Source organism: Histoplasma capsulatum (assembly GCF_000150115.1).
Source record: "Histoplasma capsulatum G186AR genomic scaffold supercont2.14, whole genome shotgun sequence".
Classification (NCBI taxonomy): Eukaryota; Fungi; Ascomycota; class Eurotiomycetes; order Onygenales; family Ajellomycetaceae; genus Histoplasma; species Histoplasma capsulatum.
Window position 1 is genome coordinate 325,902 of NW_025544814.1, and position 22,263 is coordinate 348,164.

Genomic DNA, 22,263 nt, shown 5'->3' on the forward strand with positions numbered 1-22,263 from the left:
AGTGTTGTTGGGGATAGGAAGAAGTTTGGCGAGGAAGCAGATGGGAAAAGTACAATATAACAAATAGAAGAAAGGGCGACACGATGGCGATGGCCAGGTCGTGAGCAGGATGAAACAGAGGAAGAAGGAGGAGGAGGAGGTGGAGGAGGAGGAGGAGGAGGAGAAGGAGAAGACGAGAAGCTTGGAAGAAAAGTATAAGAAGAGGGAGGGAGAAGGGAAAAAAGAGAAGTGGAGAAGAGAAGAAGGCAAAAGGAAGAAGGGAAGAAAGAAAGAGAGAAAAGAAGAAAAGCAAAGGAGAGGGGGATGGCGGCAGATATTAAAGATTATGCGAGGGACAGAAAGTGAAAGAGAAGAGAATGGGAAACAAGCAATAAGAAACGGAAAGGGGAAGGGCAATAACCGGCCGCGCTGCTGCTGGACGGAGTCACTGGAAGGACATAGCGAGAGGCAAAGAAGACAGCAGAAGGCGAGGCAAGGTGGGAAAGTTAATTAAGTAACGAGATGACGGGCGTGATGTCGCCGCGACTGGCAACCAGGCGCGGGAGGGCTGAAGCACTCCAGGAAGGGCACGGGATAGCAATCAATGACTGCTGGCAACGGGAACATGCAGCATTGGATGGAGGGACGATCATCAATCACCTTGTTGCTGGAAAGGTTGAACCTTGGAACTGGGCTGCGAAGCGATGATCAAGGGGAGCTGCCATTTGAGCCCGATACATGTCCTAGCAGCCGGTTTGCGCAATGTATCGATGATGACGACGGATACATGCATGAAGCTCTGTGTATACATATATGCCCAGCTGCTTGCTGGCTGTTGTGGGGACGCCGGCGACACAGGATAGTTAGTTACATGATCTCACGCAGAGCCCGGAACCTTGGCTTCTTGGTATGGCGCATTGACGTGCTCTTATCTCTGCAGAGTTGGTCCTTACCATTTTCTGTTCCCTTTGAACCCTTCCGTCCTGCTCGTACTAATATGCGCAGACTTGAGCGACTCTTCTGGTAGCCAAGCCAGCTCCCTTGCAGCCACAGCTCTATCTCACCCGTGCCTGGTCTACTGCGTATGCCGTTAGTTACATGCATACAAGTTCCTTCTGCCGCAGATCGCGGATTATCAGCTCTCGATCCCCGACACTCGCCTCAACTCGCCACACCCGGCAGCAATACAATATGTTCAACGGCGCCGGGATGGGCTTTTGTCGCTTTCCAGGACCCCGACATAACTGCAAACAAGCATTGCGATACACTGCATTTATCTCCCGAGCTCTTAACAAACCCCATTCCTCTTAGGGTTTTGCATGAACTTCCTCTTTCAATTTAGCATCATAGAATAGCTTGCACGTGATGTAAACCTTAAACCACCCTCGGTATCGAGCTAGTCCTAAAATAGGATAGGCGGAAGATCATGTGAGAGATCCACTCCGACTCGGCTCAACCGATCCCGATATTGTGACAACGACAACGACGACAGTAGCAGCAGCAGAAACAGCGGTTGTTGGCATCTGTCTGCTGCACATTACGCATATGCACTTTGGTATCCGGCGGAAATGGCAATCCGCGGAGAGCGCTTTCATATCGACCTCTCTGACGACGATGGCAGCTCCGATGATCACGGCTTTGCCTGCTCAATCAATTCTCCCTCCCTTGGTTTGATCGGCGACATCAAGGAGCGAGCTTCTTCTTCTACCCCGGTCCCGCCTGCTCCGCCACGAGCGCCATCTAATTCTGCAGGATTTCCAGAGTCCCGAAAACGATACACGGTCTCTTCTTTTAAAAAACAAAGAGCCGATCCAGATGCTCCGCGAAATCATCCACTACCGCCAAAGCACTATTCTGGTAGAGTCAACCCTGGCCAAACGCTGTCCTATGCGCAAAATGAGAAGAGATCTATCGAGGAGGAAAACAAAAGGAGACTGGCTGCCATGTCTCCTGCTGAGATCGAAAGAGAGCGCGGCGAATTGATATCTTCCCTCCCGCAATCGCTCATCGAACGACTTCTACGAAGAGCAAATATCGAAGAGGACCACCAACATGAGGAAATGAAACACCGGGTGAACAAGGAAATCAAGGAGGATAATTCGCCAAAGGTGTTAACAGGAGAACAGGAAAAGGCGTCTACACAATCGCAGAAATCTTCCAAATCAGTGTCATTCGATATTCCCTCATCGGAAACAGGCGAACAGTCCTTGGCTGCCGCGGATTCAGAAGCACTAGAACAACTCGCCCAACCATCATCAATCATAGACAACCTACCACCCCACCAACCACCGTCTGAACTATTTCCCGCGTCTGACTTCCCAACTGGCCCCATCCATTTCCCCAAACCCCCTCCACGTCAGTCTCCCATGCCAAATCTGAACCCTTCTTCCTCCTCTTTCCTTGCAGACCTGCAAACCCATTACTTCCCCGACATCCCACACGATCCCTCCTCCCTCTCCTGGCTTCAGCCATCACCACCACCAAGCCCCTCCTCCTCCCACGCCCCATCCAACCCCTCCATATCACCCTACCACCCAGCCAGCACCGCCACCTCCATCTCCCCTGCTGCCCTCCGCTTCTCGCTCACCGGTGCCCTCCTCGCACCGCGCACCTCTCTCTCCATCCCTACAACCCACGGCCTGCACCACCACGCTGCTGACCCCGAAGCCGCCGGCTACACAATTCCCGAACTCGCGACCTTAGCCCGCTCCACCCTCCCCGCTCAACGCTGTCTCGCTTGGCAGGTTCTCGGCCGGTTTCTCTATCGATTAGGTGTTGGGGAGTTTGGGGAGCGTGGGAGTGCGCTCGTCGAAGGTCTGTGGGCCGTTGTGGAGCGCGAGGGTGTGGTTGCGGGCATGCTGGCCGAGGCTGGCGGGGGAAGTAGTGGATCGAAAAACGAATTTACAGCTGCTACTGCTGCGAGTAATGCGGCTAGAATTGGAAAACATGCCAGCGCAAGGGCGTGGGCGACTGAGGCGGTTTGGCTTTGGAGGAAGGGTGGGGGTGGAGATAGAGGATTGACGAAGGAAGGGGTTCTTAGGTCGAAGGAGCAAATTATGGGTGGGAGTGGTGACCGGGGACCTTCGTGATTTGCATATGTTTGCTGGGCAGTCAAACCTTGTTTCTTTTCTTTTCTTTCTTTCTTTCCTTCCCTTTTTGGGGGGCTTCTCGGATTGCCATTCCATTTAGATTAGGCGCAGGCGAATGTGTGTTTTCTTGTCTTTTGATCTATAACACTCTTGTTCATGGTGATCCGGTTTGATGGCATGATCTAGCATATATCATAGGAGTTTTTTTTTTTTTTTTTGAAGGTCGGGATGGATGAATATTGAACATTGAAGATTGAAATCAATGTGTTAACTTACAGAAAGAAACTTCTTCCTGAAAGCAATACAGACATGTTTTAGTACCCAGATGAATGACACTCCTGTCAATCTATCATCAAGAATAGCCATCTCAGCAACGCCATATATATTTATTTCTCAGCTGCATGCCATTGTGCTGCATGTATACATGCACAAGATTTTTCCTCTTTCCACTTTTCTTTTTTGTTTGTTCTAATGGGATTATTATCTCATCTCAATTGTCACTCTAAAAATTGAGGCTCCATGCTGCTCAGAACTATCATAGTGACTGTTGAGATAAAAAAAATCATATACTAACTGTGCCAAGTGCACTCCTAAACTCACTCATTAGTGAGCGCATCACACTGTAATGATAATCACATCATAATAGTAGTATTTTGAATAACTATTATGATTCTTAAAAATTAGTTAACTAATAATTATTATCGCATCTATCTATAATATAAATATTATTGATTATACTCGTTACACCGCCTTCTAAGCAAGTGATATACTAATATGCAACAAGTTCGTTCTGTTATCACTTCACATAAATGTACTACTTTTGTATCCAAAGAGCTTTCTCTTTGAAGAAATAATATTGAATGAGTTCAATATTATATTAATTGCAGTGTATCTCAATTAAAATGTCTTGTTTTGCTTAAAGATCTGCTATTTAGATCATAATCTGTGGGACGGTTAATCTTGTTATTGTTGCGATCAGAGCAAGTTAGCTATATAGGGTTCATCGCCAGCGGTGGAGTGGCTGCCGCAATCAACAACACCCCTTCATCATCTTGACTAGCTGATTTGAATCTGTGATAGCATGTTGACACTCTTGTAGTGGAATTTTTGCACTCATACAGGCCTCATAACCTCCGAATAACCCAACACAAAAGAGCTTTTTTGGCAATCGCCTCACGGACAAAACACGTACAAAGCGCTGGAGAAGGCATCCTGAAAAGCCATGTTTCGTACCTTAACATTTGCCTGGAGCCGCTGCGTAATAAGGGTCAAAGACAACTCACCGCTATGGCAACACTTTTGTTATTCAACTCCCCCCTCCTGTCGACTGATGTCTGGCGCGTCGGATGCTGACCATGAAGATTTCTACCGCTACACGGGCGGGCGCTGGCTATGGAATGAGTCGATGCAACTTAGGAACCGATACAAGCGGTTTGATGTGGCAGAGCTTCAGAGGATTGCAGCTAGGAGCGTTGGATCCAGGACCTGCTCACGTATGATCAAGCTTGCGGAGGGAGGATCTAACAAGGTCTTCAGGCTTACTATGGATGATGGTACAACCGCGATTGCACGGATACCGCATCCTAATATGGGACCTCCATTCAAGACGACTGCCTCTGAGGTTGCGACTATGGATTTTGTAAGATTACTCATGGTATAAAATGGCTTTGTGCAGAAACTTATATTGATGTGTTTCACAGGTTCGAACTGTCCTCAATATACCAGTCCCAAAAGTGTTGGCTTGGAGTGGGAATGCGGACAATGCTGTCAAGTCAGAGTACATAATAATGGAAGCAGCTGCTGGGACTCAGCTTGCAGACATTTGGGAGGATATGGAGATTGACAACAAGTTAAAAGTTGTGGAGAATATTGTCCTAATCGAAAAGAAGCTGCTGTCCCTTTCATTTAACCGGTTCGTTCTGCCAAAGGATGGTTTGAAACTGCTTATGCCAGTCTAACGCTTGGAGTATAGTTACGGGAGTCTTTATTTCGCGGACGACGCCTTTCCTGGATGTGAAAAGGTGGAAATTATAGGGGATATACCCCGGTCACAGAAGAGAGAGATTGAGAGCCGTTTTGTACTGGGTCCAGTTGCCAGCAATGACTTCTGGGATCGCGAACGATCGCATATGGATATTGACCGCGGGCCTTGTGAGTTGCAGCATATTTTCATTAACTGCATTCGCTTTGTTTACTAAGATTTGTCTGCAGGGGAAACAGCTCAAGACTATCTCAGAGCAATTCCTCGGCGTGAGATTGCCTGGATCAGCTATCATGCCACCACTGAACCTTCACAGAACTTGTTTAAAACATCTGAAGCCCAAATCTCCCCTAATGCTCATATTGCCCTTTACAGGAAGTTCTCGACGGTTACAGATCATCTGTTGCCGAGAGATCTGGAACTGAACCGACCCACCATTTGGCATTGCGATCTCCATTCCCCTAACCTATTTGTTGATGGTGACAGGGTTACCAGTGTAATTGACTGGCAAGGTGTATGGACTGGACCTCTCTTCCTCCAAGCACGGCATCCAGCATTGGTAAATTATAGTGGAGAAATCGTGCTGAAGATACCTGATCATTACAAAGACATCGAAGATGAATCCGAGAAAGCGCGTATCCGAGCACAAGTAGAAAAGTCAATTTTGCTATGGGCATATGAATCTGACACAAAGGAAAACAATTTCCTTGTCCATGACGTTCTCCGCTTCCCACATGGACGCACCGTTCGCGACGTGGTGGGGTTTTCTGCCAATACTTGGGATGGGGATATCTTACCATTTAGAGAGAGCCTTATCCGCATTGTACGGTATGCCAATATCCACGCATATAGATTGCATGTTGAGATTAAGGTGCTGATCTAAGAGTCACAGCCATTGGAAAGATATTTGCCCTGAAATGGCTTGCCCCATTACATTCTCAGATGAGGAACTAAAGTCCCATTACCGCGATGCAGAGGGTTGGAATGAGATAGCAGACTTCTGGGACTCTTTGGATGGATTTGTCCATCGCGATGGATGGACCTCCAACCAAAATTATGAAAAGGCGTACAAAATGTTCGTAGAACTTAGAGAGCAGACATTCGAGGATTTAACTTGACAAGAACGTTCAACCTTTGAGAAGCACACACGCCTTGGCTACTAGGTATCTTCTCCTGACAGCACAATATATGAGCTACTACACCGTCGGGTTGGAGGGGCAGATTCTAGGAGTTTCCACAGCTAATCAAGAATATATCTGGCAAGAAGCTTTGGGTGTATATAGACCTCAAGATTGCCTGCTCTCTGAGAAGGCATACTATGGTCACCGCCAGTGAAGTTGATAGTACAGGGGTTGCCAAACAATTCTGAGATATCTTGAGCCACCATGGCTGCCCAATAATCGCAAGCGCACCACACCTTGCAAGTTGGCTCAATCGATATTATTAGTGGACAAATACTGGTGCCCTCGGGAGCATGTGATGCATTCTGAAATTCAGACGCTAATACTGGCCATAATAGGTGGAAGCATAGCCTATGATACAGAATTAGCGCAGCGGCCCCTCCTTGAGAATATCCGTACGATATCTCTCACCACTTTCGGCGACCCAGTGTCCCCTGGGAAAGTTCAAAAACCCACAGATATCCTTACCTGTCATTCCGTCCGGGATCGTATGCGGTTGAATCTGGCCATGCTCGCCATAACCCTTCCAGATTTCTTGCAGATCGCTGAAGGTAGTGAAGCCCTCTACCTGTCCTTCGAGCAGAAAAATACGCTCTCTTGGAAGTCCAGCAACCTTAGCAGCAGACACAGCAACCTTCAACGAGCTCTGGGTTGTCATTAGATATTTCGCCTTCGCCTTTGCGAGGGCGTAAGACATCTCTTCAACGTTGGACGCTGGGGAAGCTCCAGCCACCTTCCCGCCTATAAAAATAATAGCCGCAACTTTCGGTCAGTCATGTGTGAGTATGAAATGGACTTTTGGAATTCGTACCCGCCATAAGCCTAGCAAACATAACCACAGGATACCAAATTGTACTCTGACTGAAGAGCGATATGGTGTCGGCTTATTTCATGCCATACTCCTTCACCAACGCCGTGCTTGCATATGTTGCCGCTTCCTTGACTTGCTCCAATTGAGCCGCTCTTTTGTGACTGCGTTGGTATATCCGACCAGCTCATGCGGCTGGTATTTATATAATACTGGGAAATCGAGGGATTCGAAGAGCCATTGCCATACCGTTATATTTGTGGGAACTACATATTTCGCTGTTAGTCACATTAAATGTGAAACAACGGTGGTAAGCAAAACGTTGATGAAAGAAAAAAGCCATCAAAAGGCAGGGATGAAGGGTGGGAGATATAGACATGTTAGAAAGCTGAAATCTAAGTTCAATGAACGCCGCCTAATGCGCCTGCCGTCGATGTCGGGATGCCTTGAATTGAAAGTCATTTTCTGGATGTATAAAACCGATCCTCCCTACCATAGGAACCAAATCAAAAACGAATTAGGCGTAAACAATCCACCCATCACTGCTTTTATGTTTTTAAGATAGGGTTAAACTCTCATCTGATGGAATGGATATATCGCTCCTCATATGCCCAGACTTCGGCTTGCGGCCGATCTACCGACATTTCGTTAATTAAGACAGTTGAGGTCAGTTCCTCAGTCTAGTGCAGACAGCCAGCCCTCGGGAACAACATCACTGGGATCTCCAAAAGGCGGCTAGAAATAGCCGGATAATGCTCTACCCAAAGATTATCTGGGTAGGGGACGCGGTTGCGCTATAACACATGTAACAACTATGGGTACTAGTAACTAAAAGTAATCGGTGTTGATAATGTCGCGATCTCCCTGTGGAAGTTCCGCCATTTTGACGAATTCAAAGATCCTTAAAGTGGGTGCGAGGAAAAATCGGGCTGGTTCACTCTAGTTAAACTGAAGCATGAAGTACCACGTTAAGCCGTACTGCTCTTCCTCAATGTGCTGGGTATTATTATTCACGCATCATTTCGAACTATCAACCTGTATCCAGCAATTATACCTGCTATGGATGGGTTACCGCACATAAATTTAGGGGGGTTTCGTCAGTCAGAGGCATCACAGCATATGACAGCAAGCCAAGCGGAGTTTCTTGGAACCAATAGGGCTTTTGTAAGGTGTTGAAGTTTGGTATATAGTGCTCTAGGTTTATAGCTGCATTGGCAGAGGAAAGTCAGACGCTCTCTCCCCGGTTCGCAGCATATTCAATTGGGTGCAGTAAGCACGGGATGGAAAACGTGTCTGAAGAAGCGTTCCTGATTCCGAAGGAAAGATGTAAATAGCTACTAGTATTTAGTTAAGCTGATCTGATAGCTTATTCTCATTTTCCTTTCTCCGAAGTAGCCAAGAGGTTCACGGAGAGCAAGAGAGGATCATATGCTTCTTTGGTTTCCCTTGTTTTTGTCTGTACTGTTTTCGCTCTTTTCTATTTCTGAGTCTAGTCACTTTCTCATTTCTCCTGTTGAAAAGGGTGTGGATGGCCCCGCTATAACCTCGAGTTACTTGAACAAAAATTCCTCGGCCACTGATCCAATCAGCCAGGTGGTCAATTCTGTAAATGCATCGAGATCATTCTTCTCCAACGCAGTTTTGACATCAGGGTTATGCCATTCATGCGTCCTCTTAGCTTCCGTGTCGCGCAACGACTCTCCAACCAGTCGGCAGCTGTCGAAATCAATGAGAACCGGCGTGCCATCCTCAGTGAACATAATGTTGGCAGGCGTGATGTCGTTGTGAACAAGCCCAAGCGAGTGCAGGTGCTGAATGGCCTGCAGGATACCGATTAGGCTGGCTTTTATGAAGTCGTCCACCAGAGGTCGCCCACTAGAGAGAAAGGCAAATTTGTTCAGATTTTGGGGGTTGACTTTTTCCAGCAATGTTGACGTATACCGCTTGAAGCAAAGACCTGAAACTCGACCACGCGTCACCTGGCAGCCATAGTAGAATGCAATGTTTGGGTGAGGATGTTTTCGAAGAACCTCACATGCCTCTACCTCTCGGATAATTTGCTTCTCGAGGTCGGACCTTCCAGTATATGCGAAGAGACTCGGAGTTTTGACGTAGCAGTCAAACTGCGATACCACAGTCCAGGTTTGCCTCACCTCTGGACCCCTGTCCTGGGTCTCTACCCGCTGAATATCAAGAAGCTGAGACAAGTCTTGAGGATCGTTTTCCCGATCCATCCACTTTGCAGAATATAAGACGTTATCTTGCCGTACAATGATCTGGACGTATACAAATTGGAACTTGCCATCAATTTTCTTGAAGGCTTCGTTCGACTGGACAATCTCCATGGATCTCAGAGTCATGACAAGTGGTATATGGACTGAGAATCGTGATGTTGAGGAGTGAGGACTATGAGATGTTTCGATGGTTGATGGAACGAAGGAGAAGGAATCAGGAAAGGAAATCTGAAGACGATATCATGAGTGCATGAAAGTATTTTGCTGGGACTACTTCCTCTTGCAAACTAGCACACTGCACATATATGCCTCAGCTGCTGGCAATACTCACACGAAAGTTTTATCGTCTAACTCAGTTGATATCAACTATTGAAAAAGAATTAAATTCAGACTTGATCTATCATTTAATAAAAAGAAAATTGATTACATTTTATATTTTTGTAATTTAGAGTGATTATTTTATATAATTATGAATAGAATTCACCTAATAAAAGGTTCTTGCTCTTAAACAACTCTTATGTTTAAAAGCACATCAAGATGAAAAGTCTTGTGTGGCTGACTTGGTTTAAACCAGGCTGAAAGTTTTTCCGGCCGACATTTAAAACTTTTTTTTTTTTTTCAAAACCACCCATCTATCAATACCGTCAACACAAGACTTACCCCAGGGCAGTGCTAAACTTTGGCTTGTAATTCTATACGTGAATGCGATACTGGGAATAGAGTTTATACGACTTGGCGGTGCAGGATCCCTCCACTAAACATACAGAACCAGCTCGTTCGCAAGTCAAACAATGTGCTTCGCTGGAGTCAATAAGCATAAGGCGCTGCTTGATGTCGAACGCCAATCAAGCAGTTCTCCGAGCAAAGTTCTCCAAGCAAACAACTGTGTCTTGTTTGCTGAGAAGTTTGGCAGCTGCTTAGTTTCTGCAGGGTTGCCTTACTTCACATCATGGTTCAGCCTTTCAGTCTGATGGATGTGGGAGTTCCACTACATATATCTCACCTCTTCGCGTTGGAGCGCTCTCAAACCCTCCAGTAACTTAAGATTAACTTGTCTCAAAAGCTTTTGAGCGGAAAGCACAAAGCCATTCTACCATACATCAAGACGCAAGCCATCCTCCTCCACCTTGCAACCCTTCTGTATAGTCTGGATACTCCACGCCTACTGTTCTCTACGGGATACTAGTTTTCAAGGTACGGCCGTTCCTATATTTGTGAGGCTCAGAGCTTTAATACCGTCACAGATGTCCAGACAGGCACCAGTTGAGCTCGTCAACAACTGCTCTTGGTCTTCGGTGGATAATGGGACTCCAAGAAAGACCTTTGATTGTGGAAACAGAAATTGCCCAGATTCTGTGAATTATCAACCAAAAAATTGAGAACCCAAAGGATGGGATTGGGGCTGGGATGAAGGGATATACGAATTGTTCGAATTGTTTTAATGTTCAAGTTGACGCATAACGGTTCTTCATTCAACATGAAGGCTGTAAGATTCGGTTGATACTCTCCGCTTCCTGTCCTGAGTTCTCACGTCTTTTCCGCAGCGATCAGCAGGACAAGACTGCTACTTCAATTGCAACTTTGCCCTCAATGCGTTCGGCATCTGCCGACAACCAACCCCGCGGCGAAGGAATCTACTATCTTGTGATTAGATCTTGCCCCTTAGAATATGATTGCTAAATTCCATTTGTTCCTATCCTTCCCTCGGCTACAATATCTATAGTGATGACACGGCCTTACGCGAGGGTCAAAGAGCAAAGGGAGTGGAGAAGAGAGAATTATTCCTGATAGCCATATGGCAGATGTCATGTTATTTGCCCTTCGGCAGATTGCATCTTGAGGCTTAGCTGAGTAATTTGCAATAACTACTCGTCCTGCCTCTTGAAGTAGCCCTTGTAGCCCATTTTGCGATGATGTCGCGATCGTTCTCACATAGCTCACTCGTTTATGCGGTAATGGACATGCACATGAAATAAGGAAGCAAAAACGAGTAGATGTGTCAATAGTGCTTTGTGACAAACACGACGACCGAACAGGAATTGCCTGGTGCTACAATAAAGAGAAAGCTGTTAACTTTTCCTTCTAAGAAGATGATTGGTATTCTCTGCCTATTCAAGTTACGTTACAAAATGTTCTTTATATCAGTGATTGTTTTTCCATCAGTATCTGATCAGATCAATCTTCATACCGTTGATTATAATATCACACCGCTCTTGCACAAAGGCGTATTGAATCGCTGGGAAATTTATCGCGGCTTCCAACCGTGAAATTGGCTTGAAGAGTGCACTGGAGGACGTCCCTAGCTTTATTGCAAACTTCGTCCCAACCGGCACCCTTGGATGAATGAATGAATGTGTCATTCCAGTCTGCACTGGGGCTGATATTTCGTTTGCGGAGCATGCGATCCCTTCGTATTGGCTTAGTTCGCTCTGGGGTTCTGACTTCATTTCTCCGGCTTCAATGCTAGTCAGGAGCTAAAGGAGTACCTGTCCGAGCAATACGAGCTTCCATGGCGCGCTGTGAATCCATCACTCCCGTGCAGAAGGAAAAACAATGAGACGGGAGAGGTCAAGATGCCGCTGAAATTTCCTCCACCGCATCCTTTCCTTTGCTGTTTGGTGCGCCCTCCCGATTTTCTCGTGTCATTTATTCGTTTCTATTGCAGCAGTGCAATAGGGGACCCTCCAAACCACTTCTGGTGCTCATCCTAGAATTCTATCCAAACTGTGATTTTGCATATTGAAAGTTGAAGAACCTGTGGAGACAGGCGACGAAAACATGGTTTGGCCACTCCCGCTTCTCCTGTCGTTTTGCATAGTATCAGGTTCCGGTGCTCTGGCTCAAGAAAGGAAGCTCTTGCCCCGGCAAATAGACGTCGATCCGCGTCTCACTTGCAAGACTTGCACAGAATGTTTTGGATCTGGATATGTCATCTGCAGCTCGATCGGGTGTTTCAATCCGGAGAGGGGACAACAGTGTTGTGCAGACGCAGGTCAGTAAATTGGCAAGGGGCATGATAGGGAGCGCCGAAGCATTCAACCTAAATATCGGTCCTGACAATTCATGATAAAGTAATATGCGTGGCAAAGGACAATAGTTGCTGCGATGATTTCGTAAGTTCCCATCTCTACGATGCGTTCTCGCATACCCACATCCATATAAAAATGAATGTATGAGGCATCATCTTTTCATCTATTAACCCATCAACTCATAGGGCGGACCGGGCGTAACGGGCACTGCCGACGGTACACCGCTTCCCACAAGCCTCTACACTCCATCCCACACCCCTACGGGCACGCCATTTAGCTTCGAGTGCCGCCGCGGTGAATCTGGCGAGAAATGCTGTGCGAAAAGCCGAGGGTTGATCTACTGTCCGGCATCAGGCGAATTTCCCAACATTAGGTGCTATCATCCTACCGCGGAAATCTGCTGTTCTGATGGGACCGTCTGCTCCGGCGAGGGCTGTTGTGATTTAGTTGTACGTGATCGCTTGGTTCGTACTTTTGTCTGTTTCGTTACTGACCTTAGTATCCTGCGCAGAATGCTTCACCAATCACGCCCACTGCAACCATCCCCGGAACGGGTGGTGTTGCTGTGACAGAGACGAAGGTGACCCAGACGACACAGGGGACAAGCACAAGTATCCCTGCAAGCACACCCACGACCAGTAATGTTGCGGCCATGAATAATGTCGTTGAGGGTATGGCGGCTGCTGCCATTGGGATATTAGGGCTTGTAGCCTGGCTTTGATTTCTCGGAAAATCGGTGGCATGATCTGATTTGCAGAAATGAGTTACTTGAGCGGATTTACAGTAAAAGTATAGAAAGATATATCCATTTTGATATCCGGATACATGTAGATATCCAGCGAATCACTGGCTCAGCCGAAACTAGATTTGTAAATTCTAGGCCTGAACAAATCATATACCATCAACATAGGCAATCATGAAAATACAACCATGAGCTTCACTTATCAAGCTCGTTTCCAGGTGAAACCATGGAACCTGCTAAGAACTTTGTCCCACCATCTGCGTCCGCTCATCGTCTTCTGGATCCCCGAGCTCATCATTTTGAGCAGTTGCCTCATCACCAACGATTGGCTCGTCTTCGGCAATTGCCTCATCATCGTTTTCCTTTTGCCCCTCTCCCTCCAAACTAATGCCCTTCTTTGTAATTTTTACAACCTTCCTGCCTACACTTTTAACCCACTCCTTTGTTCCCATGGTTATATTTTCTTCGCCCTCCACCGCCACAAGGCTCCCGATAATCCTGCCAGTCGAAGAGGCTTCTAGAAATGTTCGCATCCGCTTTGACCCTGTCCGGCCCACAACACACAGAACTGTAAGTGCAATGATCGTCGCGAGGGTGACGGTCAGTATAATAAACGCGGGCACCGCGAAAGGGATTTTGTAGCGGATGTATTTCTTAAAAGGTGTAACGGGCACTATTTGTTCCGCTGGGTCTGTTATGGCCGTCTCACGCTTTTTATATCTAACATTCGCATCTTGCGGCTTTCCCCTCTGCCGTTGCTGATGTGCTGTTGCAGAGAAACTGGTCACGCCCCAACCCTTCGTGCCCATGACCGCGTTGGCTGCCGAGTCTGTCCACACCAAATCGAGGATTCTAGCGGCACCCTCTGGCGTTTTAGACAGGCTTTGCCATTTGGCAAATAGAGCTAAGCTTGTAAAACCCGAATAGTCCACATATCCGCGATTCCCGCCGGGGCGAGTAATTGTGAGCGCGGTGAGCATAGCCTGAGTGTAGAATTCAGTGCCGGGAAGGTTCTGCGCAGCGTCTGATACGCCTCTGCTGCCTTCTAGGAGGATTGTGTAATCGTCCATGTAACCTGGGAGAAAAAGGTGTTCGTGGAACGTGGTGGAAATATTGGAGGGAAATTTAATATCCCCTGTCGACTTTGAAGGGCCGAGGATTCCCCAGAGTGGTTTTCCATTTGAAATGGGAATTTCTTTGAGGTCCTCCACAGCCCAAAGGGGTTTGGATTCCTGGTCTGCATAGATTTTGGGCTTTGTGGAGTTTACTTCTAGCGCTTCGAATGTTGTGCCGTTGAAATGGAAGGTGACTTCTTTGACTAAGGCTTTCACAGAAGAAGCGCAGCTGTAGACCGGTAGTGACCACCGTGAGCCTGGGTTTGCGATGAGAGAGGAACCGTCCTTGTCAATTCGATTTGCAGCGCCGTAAAGGAGACTGCAACCTACGAGAGTGGTGTTGATATTTGCCGGGCTGTCGAATGTAGATCCCGCACAAAGATTTGCTGCAAACGGTCCTCAGCTTCAGATAGCACTCTGTATTCGGTGGTTACCAAAAGGAGAAACTTACTGATAAAAGAAAAGTTTCTCATGCTGATATCAAACGGATTCTCACTCCATTTAGTGCCGTTCATGCCCGATTTGCCCGTTAGATTGAGATATTCTCCGAACTCCATACTCGAGCGCAAAACGTCATACCCAACACGGAATGTGGTATTTTTAGAAAATGACGGCAGTGGAAAAGTGTCTCCTTCGGACACGTCCAGACGCTTGATGTTGCGCATATCGGGGTCTGTAACATTGTAGAACACCATTGTCAAGAAATTATTGAACCACCCCGCACTCATTGCCCGATCCTTCAGGTTGAGATCGACCTGCCCGTTCGAACTTATTCGCTCAAGGCTTGGAGCAGCGTTATCATGGAGTCCAGAGAAACCACCATGGTCAACAATTTTGAGATCCTCCACATATTGGTCGCTAGTCGACACGTCGCGAGGCAGTACGAAGTCCAGTGTAAAATTCAAATCCACGCATTGCGTCTCCGGCTCGATGAACAAGATATCCTCGTTCCATCTGCTGCCGAACTCGTAACGATGTTGAGGCACTGTGTGGGCCCGGAAACCTAGTCCCCCAGTCTTCATGTCGACAACAAGACCTTCAACGGGCAAGATTTTATCTTCTAGTAACAGAGTCGCCAACTGACGATAGGCGGGCTTCACGAAAATTCCTTTGCTTGGGTCATCTGCATTGTTTATGTAGGTTCTCCACTGGATGTCGAAGATGCTTGACACAGACGGTGAAAACTTGGTGGCGCCATCTCTAAAAGGAGTGATGAAGCTTTCGGGGAGGGCGGTTTGTATGTTCGACGTACAGTTTTCCAAGAGGCCGATTTTCTCACATTTTCTCTCGACAGTAGAGCCCGGACATGTATACGTCGTGCCGCAGTACCTGGAGAAAAACCCATCAGGGCGTGGTGGTGTTCCGTACCCAAACGCTGAGGTGTCCTTAATATATCGAAATGGGGTATTCTCCTTGTCACCCGAAGGCTCGATAGACTCATACAGGCCCAAGGGCGTGACAATAGATGTGATCGCGACCAGCGCTATAGCCACGGTTAAAAACCAGGACACAAAATTGACCCGCCTTCTAACACCAGTGCTGGCCACAGTATCTACACTGAGAAGCGTTGGCCATGGCGTTGATTGAAGAAAACGGCCGAGAACAGACCTGAACAAGCATCAGTCTTGCCATGCTTTCAGAAAAACATGATTGGGGTTCCATACCATGTAACTAGGGTGTGTGTGTCTGAAATGAAGGCAATGAGAATAGCTGGTATAGCCAAGGGGAAAAAGACCTGCACTGCATGTTCTGTATCAGCATTGATTCACACTTGCGATTGGCAACATAAAATAACAAAGTCCTCAAACGTGTACTGACAGACAAAGATGCCCGCTGCGATGAAGCCGGAAACTTCACCAACCGAGATATCCACCATGGTCGAGCAGCTGTAATTCTCAAAGCTTCCTTCCTGACTTCACGTCGTTTATGACACCTACCCACAGATATCGAGGCCAGCTCCAACAGGCTGTCCGGAAGTCAAGAGACATTTTCCTCATGTTAACAGAGTCGCTGCGCCAAAAGAAAAAAAAGGCTTCATTGATAAGCTATACCACCTGAAGCATTTGGCAGTCCCCTAGCGCAGACTAGGACGGATACGAGAACTCCATAATGCCAGCAAGGATTAAACACGAACACCGACTCCTACCCAAGTGGCACGATTGGATTCCGGAGAAAGATGACCAAAAAAAAAAAAAAAAAAAAAAAAAAGGAAATCACGTTAAGAATTGAATGGGCCTGGTTTGAGATTGGCAATGCGACAGGCCAATTCTTCTGGAAGCTGGAATCGTGTCAGGTACAGTCCCCGCAGAAGAGTGTACATATTCAAAATGAGCTGGAAGAAAAGAAGCAAAAATAAAAATAAGTAAATAAAATAAAATGAAAATCTTAATTGAATCGAACCAACAAAATCTCGTATATCCAAGAAGTATTCAGAATAGATCTTTTCTTTGAGGACATATAGAATAATGAATAAGTAAATGAGGACCAAACTAAAACAAGGAGATGTGAAGTTTAACCACCAGCGAAATATCCTCCTAACCCCTTTCCACTCACTCCCACACTCTACCCCGCAATTTTCCCGAACGCCCTCAAATAAGTTGCTGATTCAGGTGAATCTTCCCCTGAGGTGTTCTCTCAAATCGCATCGCAAACAAGGCCCGGACGCATTGTCCAGCCCGCAACATATAATACTTCATCAAGCTCGCCCACCTCCCCGTTCTTCCCTTCGAACTCCTTACCCGCAGCAGATAATACAACACGACCGCCGCAAATACATTAAAGGTAATATATGCCCACCCAATCCCAAAATTGCGCCAGCGCTGTGTCCAAAATATCTCAACAGTCGAGAGGAACTGGTCCGCATTTCGGATCGGGCAGTACCTGCATGCCTCTAATGCACTAGGGTTTTCAAGACGGCCCGGTGCGCCCGCCTCAAGATATCTCTCGAGGTATTCTCCGCAAGTGGAGCCGCTTGGAGGGTTGAAGATTGCGAATTCGTTTTCCGCACAGTGCACGACGCGGCCGTGCAGGCCTGTGGCGGCCATGCCCCCGACGGAGTAGGTCAATGGGGACACGCGCCACATGAAGATCCAGAAGCCTGGAAGTGCGCTGGGAGGCTGCATAACGCCATTGAACACGAGCGCTAAACTGAAGAGCGTTGTTGCCATGTGTCCGGCGGTTTCTGCATCAGGGAGGCCGGCAATTACCATATGGGCAAAGGTCGACGCGAAGATGAAAAATTGCACGCAGTAGATGAGAAATATGCCTTGCTGTTCTGATGTCTGGTTCTTGCCGAAAACTGGGTAGTAGAATGAGGCCCAGACAACTATTCCGAGGAGGATTTGATAGGGAATTTCCACGATGATGTTTGCAAGGAGGAAGGCTTTCCAGCTGTACGCACGCGATGGTCTTTCACGGACTTCAAATAGGGACCGCTGGGTAACAAACCTTGGCATTATCTAGATGATCGTTAAAATTTTACCCAAATATTTGCAAGGATATACGATATGGTATTGGCAAATACCTACCTGCTGGACAAGACTGGTAAATATTGTAGTCAACATGAATATCGAGAAGAGCGTATTTTGAAGACCCGAGGAAGACGAATTTTGTTTATAGAACGAGAAACCGCTGTGGCAAGACATCAACATATGGAACGAACCAATTACTCAAGACAGTCTTGAAAAGTATCACTTACATGAAGACAGCAGACATAAAACCTAATAAAAACTTCCCCCAAATGTATGTCGGTGTCCTCCAATATTGCTGGAAAACCCGGTGAGTAACATAGTAGATTTGCGAAGCCATGGGCATAGCAAATTCGGTTTTCGAGGATTGTTGTTTTGGTTCGGAAGCAGGCTCCTCCTCCTCTGTCTTCGCTGCATGTATGCGATCCAACTCTTCCTGAACTTCCGTGGCCTGCGGACTAGCATTCCATATTTCTGGCCAATCCTGTGTTGATTTGCCGCTAGGTCCCGCTCCAACAACATTCAGCATGTATTCTGCTGGGTTTTCATCGGGGCCACAGGGTTCAGCACCATGATCTGAAAAGTACTTGAGCAGGGTCTCGGAATTTTCTCCAATATCTCCAAAATAGACTGTCCTCCCGCCCTTCGCCAAGAATAACAGTCGATCAAACTCTTGGAACAATATCGCAGACGGCTGGTGGATGGTGGAGAGCACGGCCTGGCCATTATTGGCGAGTTTCCGGAGGAAAGTAACAATGGCCCATGAGCTCTGCGAATCGAGACCAGAAGTAGGCTCGTCAAGAAAAAGCAGAAGTTGTGGTTTCGCAGCTAATTCCACACCAATGGTGAGGAGCTTGCGCTGCTCTACATTGAGACCCTCGCCAGGGCTCCCGACAACAGCTTCGGCAAAATCTTCCATATTCAACATCTTGATAACGCCCTCAACAAAAGCGTACTTTTCTGCCTTTGAGACAGTCATTGGCTGTCTCAACATTGCAGAGAAGCGAAGTGCCTCGCGAACTGTGGTGGTCTCAAGGTGAAGGTCCTGTTGTTGACAGTAGCCTGTTTTACGCTGGAACGAAGGGTCAAGTGGTTTTCCATTAACGAACATATCCCCGGTAATAACCCCCACAGAAATGCGCTGGGCAAGAGCATCAAGCAGTGTTGTTTTACCTGCACCGGATACACCCATCAATGCAGTCAGAGTGCCAGGGCGGACCCATCCAGAGACGTGATCAAGTAGCCTCCTCGGCTCTCCTTTAATTGTGATGTCATATACCACATTTCGCCACGTAAAAATTTCTGTCTGAGGAGGGAGAATGTCGGTTTTATCTTCTCCGTTGGCCGTATCCTGAGGAGCAGAAACATCAACATCACCCGGGCGCGCTATTTCGCCATTTTCCTCATCCTTCTCCTCTAACATGTACTTAGGAACAATCCCACGTCGGAACACCAAGAATTCAGCGGATGAACCCAAGTCTGTGTTCATTTGTGTCGCAAAGAGGTAAAGGACGTAAAAGAAGGCCTGAAAGGCGAATATAAATCCAAGATTCCTCCAGAGGTGTGTATACTTATAGCCATATTGTGATTCAACCCACGCGTCACCGGAGACAGACGTCTCACCGGCTACAGCACCAGCAACTGGACATTGAAAATTATTTCCTTGGCCGTAAGGAGGAACAATATCAGCGCATGGGTACAGCTCATTATGCACTTCATTGACTAGGATAGCTTCGAATGCATATGCTACTGGGTTGATCCAGCTGATCCATTTGAACCATGGGTGCCTGCATCAAAGTTAGCTTTTGTGACACAGCCACCCCGCCGAAATGAGACTGATATCGATAACAATACACCAAAATTGTACTTACATATAAGATCGCTGGATAGTGAAACCGGTATACACGACAATTGCTAAGACCATGACTCCCGCGAATGCGAGTGCTTGAGATATAGTTTTCGTTGCCGCGGCTAGAGTTCGGAATATCGCGGACATAGTTAACGTAGTGACAAACGTGAAGAGGAAGAAAATGAAAAAATTTCCAGGTTCTCTCCTCAGGTCACCGAGGAAGTAGATGATTACGTTAAAGACTGTGCTTATGACGAATTTTATAGGGATATCAGAGACAATCCCTGCGAGGGCTTCAACCCATGCATAATAGAAAGCGAAGGAAACATGCTTGGAGACGATAGGTCGTTGGGCATCTTGTTGTGATTTTAGTAGCTGTTTTAGGTTTTGTGGGAAACGGTGGTAAACTTACAGAGCCTAGAATTTCGTCAGAGAGAGTAACTGCGTAAAAAGTAGTAGCAGATAAACTTACGTGTTAATTTCAGATATAGAAAGCAAGGCATTGAGCAAAATAGCGAAAAAGAGGACCGAGCCTTTTGAGAAGAAACTGCTGGTGACTTGCGGTGTATCAAAGAAGAGAGATCCGATAATCAAAGACATTATTAACTGCGCGGCCACTCTAGATATCGTTGATGCCTTGTCGTTCCACAGGCGCTGGTAGGCACGAATGGTACATACTTTCACTTGCATCGCTATCGAGATGGTATATGGAGACTTTGGACGAACGTGCTTTGCTTGAGCCTGCTGACGTGCTTCACGCAATTCTGTCAAGGCTGAGCCTCCTATTGGGTATTTGTTCTCGCTTACTTCGATCTCAGCCTGCATGTCTTTGAACGCTTGAGATTGACGCCAATACTCTTCAAACTCCTGCGCGGTCCGGGGAACCTTGGACTCGAAACCTTTCCTGGCTCTACGTTCAGTAGGGTTTGTCACGGACGTGAGAAAATCGCCAGTCGTTTGGCGCGGAGGGCAGTACCATCCCATATCTTCGAAGTATTTCTTCGCAGCGCTAGCAAGCCCGAAGTATATTTGACGCCCTTCATAGATAACAATGGCTTTGTCGAAGATATCGTAGATTGCCTGGCTTGCCTGGTAAATGGCAACTGCGTAAGTGCCTCCCATAACATCAGCTCCGACCCGCAAGGCCTGGGTGAACTCAAGGGCTGTGGCAGAATCCAATCCTCTGGTTGAATTGTCCCAGCAGGCTACCGGTGCACCAGACAACGTAAGTTCCGCAATGCTGACACGTTTTCGTTCACCACCGCTAACACCTCGCACATAATCATCACCAACCTTGGTGTTGACTGTATGACTCAAGCCAAATATAGCCATGACAACTTTCGTTATATGACGCGCAAACATTTTCCTTGTCATTCCCATGACCCTAGCAGCTGGTGTCCGGCAAGCAATAGCAAACTCCAATGTCTGGCCGACCGTGAGATGAGGAAAGTGATTTTCATCCTCCGCACTGTAAACAGCCTCCCCTCGGAACTCTTTTTTGAAGGTTTCTTGTGGAATCCCGTTGTAATGGATTGCTGTGTCTTTTCCCAGCACAAGATTATGTGTTTCTCCGCAAATAGACTTCAAAAACGTACTGCACCCACTCCCAGGTCTACCTAAGACGACGAGCATTTCCCCTTGTCTGATGTTCCCATTAAAATCCTTTAATATTCGCTTGTGATTTTTCTGGCCGATGCCGAAGGTTTCGCGAAAGCGGAATGGGGCCATAAGAGGGGTAGAAACCGTGCTCTGCAATTGCAAAGCAGAACCGGAACCGTACACGCTAAGGTTTTTGAAAGTAATGCCCGTACGACGTCTCTTTATACCTTCTTCCTCCATTAATCTCATCAGCTTGCGAGCCCATTTGAAGAAATCAAATTGCGGATTGGAAGGGTTTAAGACAGCGTCCCCCAGTCGAAGGCTAGCTACAGTGTCTCTTCGCTGCAAACCGTCCCCTGGTGGATACTGGTTGCCATTGGAAAAGACGGATGCTATTGTTGAGAGTTCTGGCCGTGTATCTCGGGTTAAGGATCTGGCGAGGTTGAATCTGTTGCTCTTTTCGTTGGAAGTGGATGCATTATCGTCATTAGATACATCACTTCCGTCCGTTTCATATTCCGCATTCTGGGGGTTCCGATCCTCGTGGACCGGAGAGTTTGACGTTTCCCCCGACATTGGGTTTGGGTGAGGACAGTATGTTGCTAGCAACTTGCAGATGAAAGGAGACGAACAGCCAGGCAGTGGAAACGGTAGGACGCCAAATTGAGATGCTAATATCAATTACTGGAGTCAAAACTCAAAACCTTCTCGAGATGGCCTTGAAAGGGACAGGAGGGCAGAGTTTTGTATCTCTGCAAATTAGCTTTTGCGATATCCGAAGAGGCGGGCTACCGCGGATTGAATCCATCATGATTCTTCGCATACTCTCCCATCGTAAAACTGAACCGAATACGTCGAAGCAGGGGCCGTGGGTGATGAATGATGTCACCATAGGGCCCACGTACTGAAAGAGGGTCTGAGGAACTCCCGCGCCTTCCGAAGCATGGCTAGTGCCGGTGGCTAGTGTTCCAGGCCTAGTCTTTCTTCCAGTTCTGTCCCTACAAAGGGCATGCCAGAGCGAGGGCTGGGCTAGCCAATGCAGCTTGGTGAAATTCTTCAAGGTCAATGACTGCATTGCCAGTGTATCGCTTCAATTGCTCCACCGCATGGGCATAAAGTAATATCAAGGCTGCAGACTAGGGAACCGCCCCTTTGTGGGGCCCTTTTTAGATCAATTGACAATGAGTACA

At 47.1% G+C, this 22,263-nt stretch overlaps 7 protein-coding genes across 7 annotated transcripts; 4 read left to right on the top strand and 3 right to left on the bottom strand.

Annotated features, from left to right (window-relative positions):
• Positions 1–109: 109 nt before the first annotated feature.
• HCBG_07760 (uncharacterized protein) lies at positions 110–493 on the top strand (the record flags this gene model as incomplete). The annotated part of the gene is made up of 1 exon (XM_045434809.1): positions 110–493. The coding sequence occupies one exon, from the start codon at positions 110–112 to the stop codon at positions 491–493; it is 384 nt and encodes a 127-aa protein (XP_045284115.1).
• A 1,054-nt stretch (positions 494–1,547) lies between these two features.
• Positions 1,548–3,068, top strand: HCBG_07761 (uncharacterized protein; the record flags this gene model as incomplete). Its single annotated transcript, XM_045434810.1, has 1 exon — positions 1,548–3,068. The coding sequence occupies one exon, from the start codon at positions 1,548–1,550 to the stop codon at positions 3,066–3,068; it is 1,521 nt and encodes a 506-aa protein (XP_045284116.1).
• A 1,330-nt stretch (positions 3,069–4,398) lies between these two features.
• On the top strand, positions 4,399–6,891 carry HCBG_07762 (phosphotransferase enzyme family protein; the record flags this gene model as incomplete). The annotated part of the gene is made up of 6 exons (XM_045434811.1): positions 4,399–4,707; positions 4,769–4,980; positions 5,041–5,219; positions 5,280–5,877; positions 5,942–6,124; positions 6,420–6,891. 6 exons carry the CDS (start codon positions 4,399–4,401, stop codon positions 6,889–6,891), a joined length of 1,953 nt encoding a protein of 650 aa, XP_045284117.1.
• Positions 6,892–8,588: 1,697 nt separating this feature from the next.
• Positions 8,589–9,383, bottom strand: HCBG_07763 (uncharacterized protein; the record flags this gene model as incomplete). The annotated part of the gene is made up of 1 exon (XM_045434812.1): positions 8,589–9,383. The coding sequence occupies one exon, from the start codon at positions 9,381–9,383 to the stop codon at positions 8,589–8,591; it is 795 nt and encodes a 264-aa protein (XP_045284118.1).
• A 2,667-nt stretch (positions 9,384–12,050) lies between these two features.
• Positions 12,051–13,022, top strand: HCBG_07764 (uncharacterized protein; the record flags this gene model as incomplete). Its single annotated transcript, XM_045434813.1, has 4 exons — positions 12,051–12,264; positions 12,345–12,385; positions 12,487–12,750; positions 12,813–13,022. The coding sequence occupies 4 exons, from the start codon at positions 12,051–12,053 to the stop codon at positions 13,020–13,022; spliced, it is 729 nt and encodes a 242-aa protein (XP_045284119.1).
• A 257-nt stretch (positions 13,023–13,279) lies between these two features.
• HCBG_07765 (uncharacterized protein) lies at positions 13,280–16,034 on the bottom strand (the record flags this gene model as incomplete). The annotated part of the gene is made up of 4 exons (XM_045434814.1): positions 13,280–14,544; positions 14,610–15,766; positions 15,823–15,898; positions 15,977–16,034. The coding sequence occupies 4 exons, from the start codon at positions 16,032–16,034 to the stop codon at positions 13,280–13,282; spliced, it is 2,556 nt and encodes an 851-aa protein (XP_045284120.1).
• A 712-nt stretch (positions 16,035–16,746) lies between these two features.
• HCBG_07766 (ABC transporter) lies at positions 16,747–21,649 on the bottom strand (the record flags this gene model as incomplete). The annotated part of the gene is made up of 6 exons (XM_045434815.1): positions 16,747–17,616; positions 17,686–17,788; positions 17,856–19,412; positions 19,497–19,849; positions 19,887–19,915; positions 20,023–21,649. The coding sequence occupies 6 exons, from the start codon at positions 21,647–21,649 to the stop codon at positions 16,747–16,749; spliced, it is 4,539 nt and encodes a 1,512-aa protein (XP_045284121.1).
• Between the last annotated feature and the right edge of the window lie 614 nt (positions 21,650–22,263).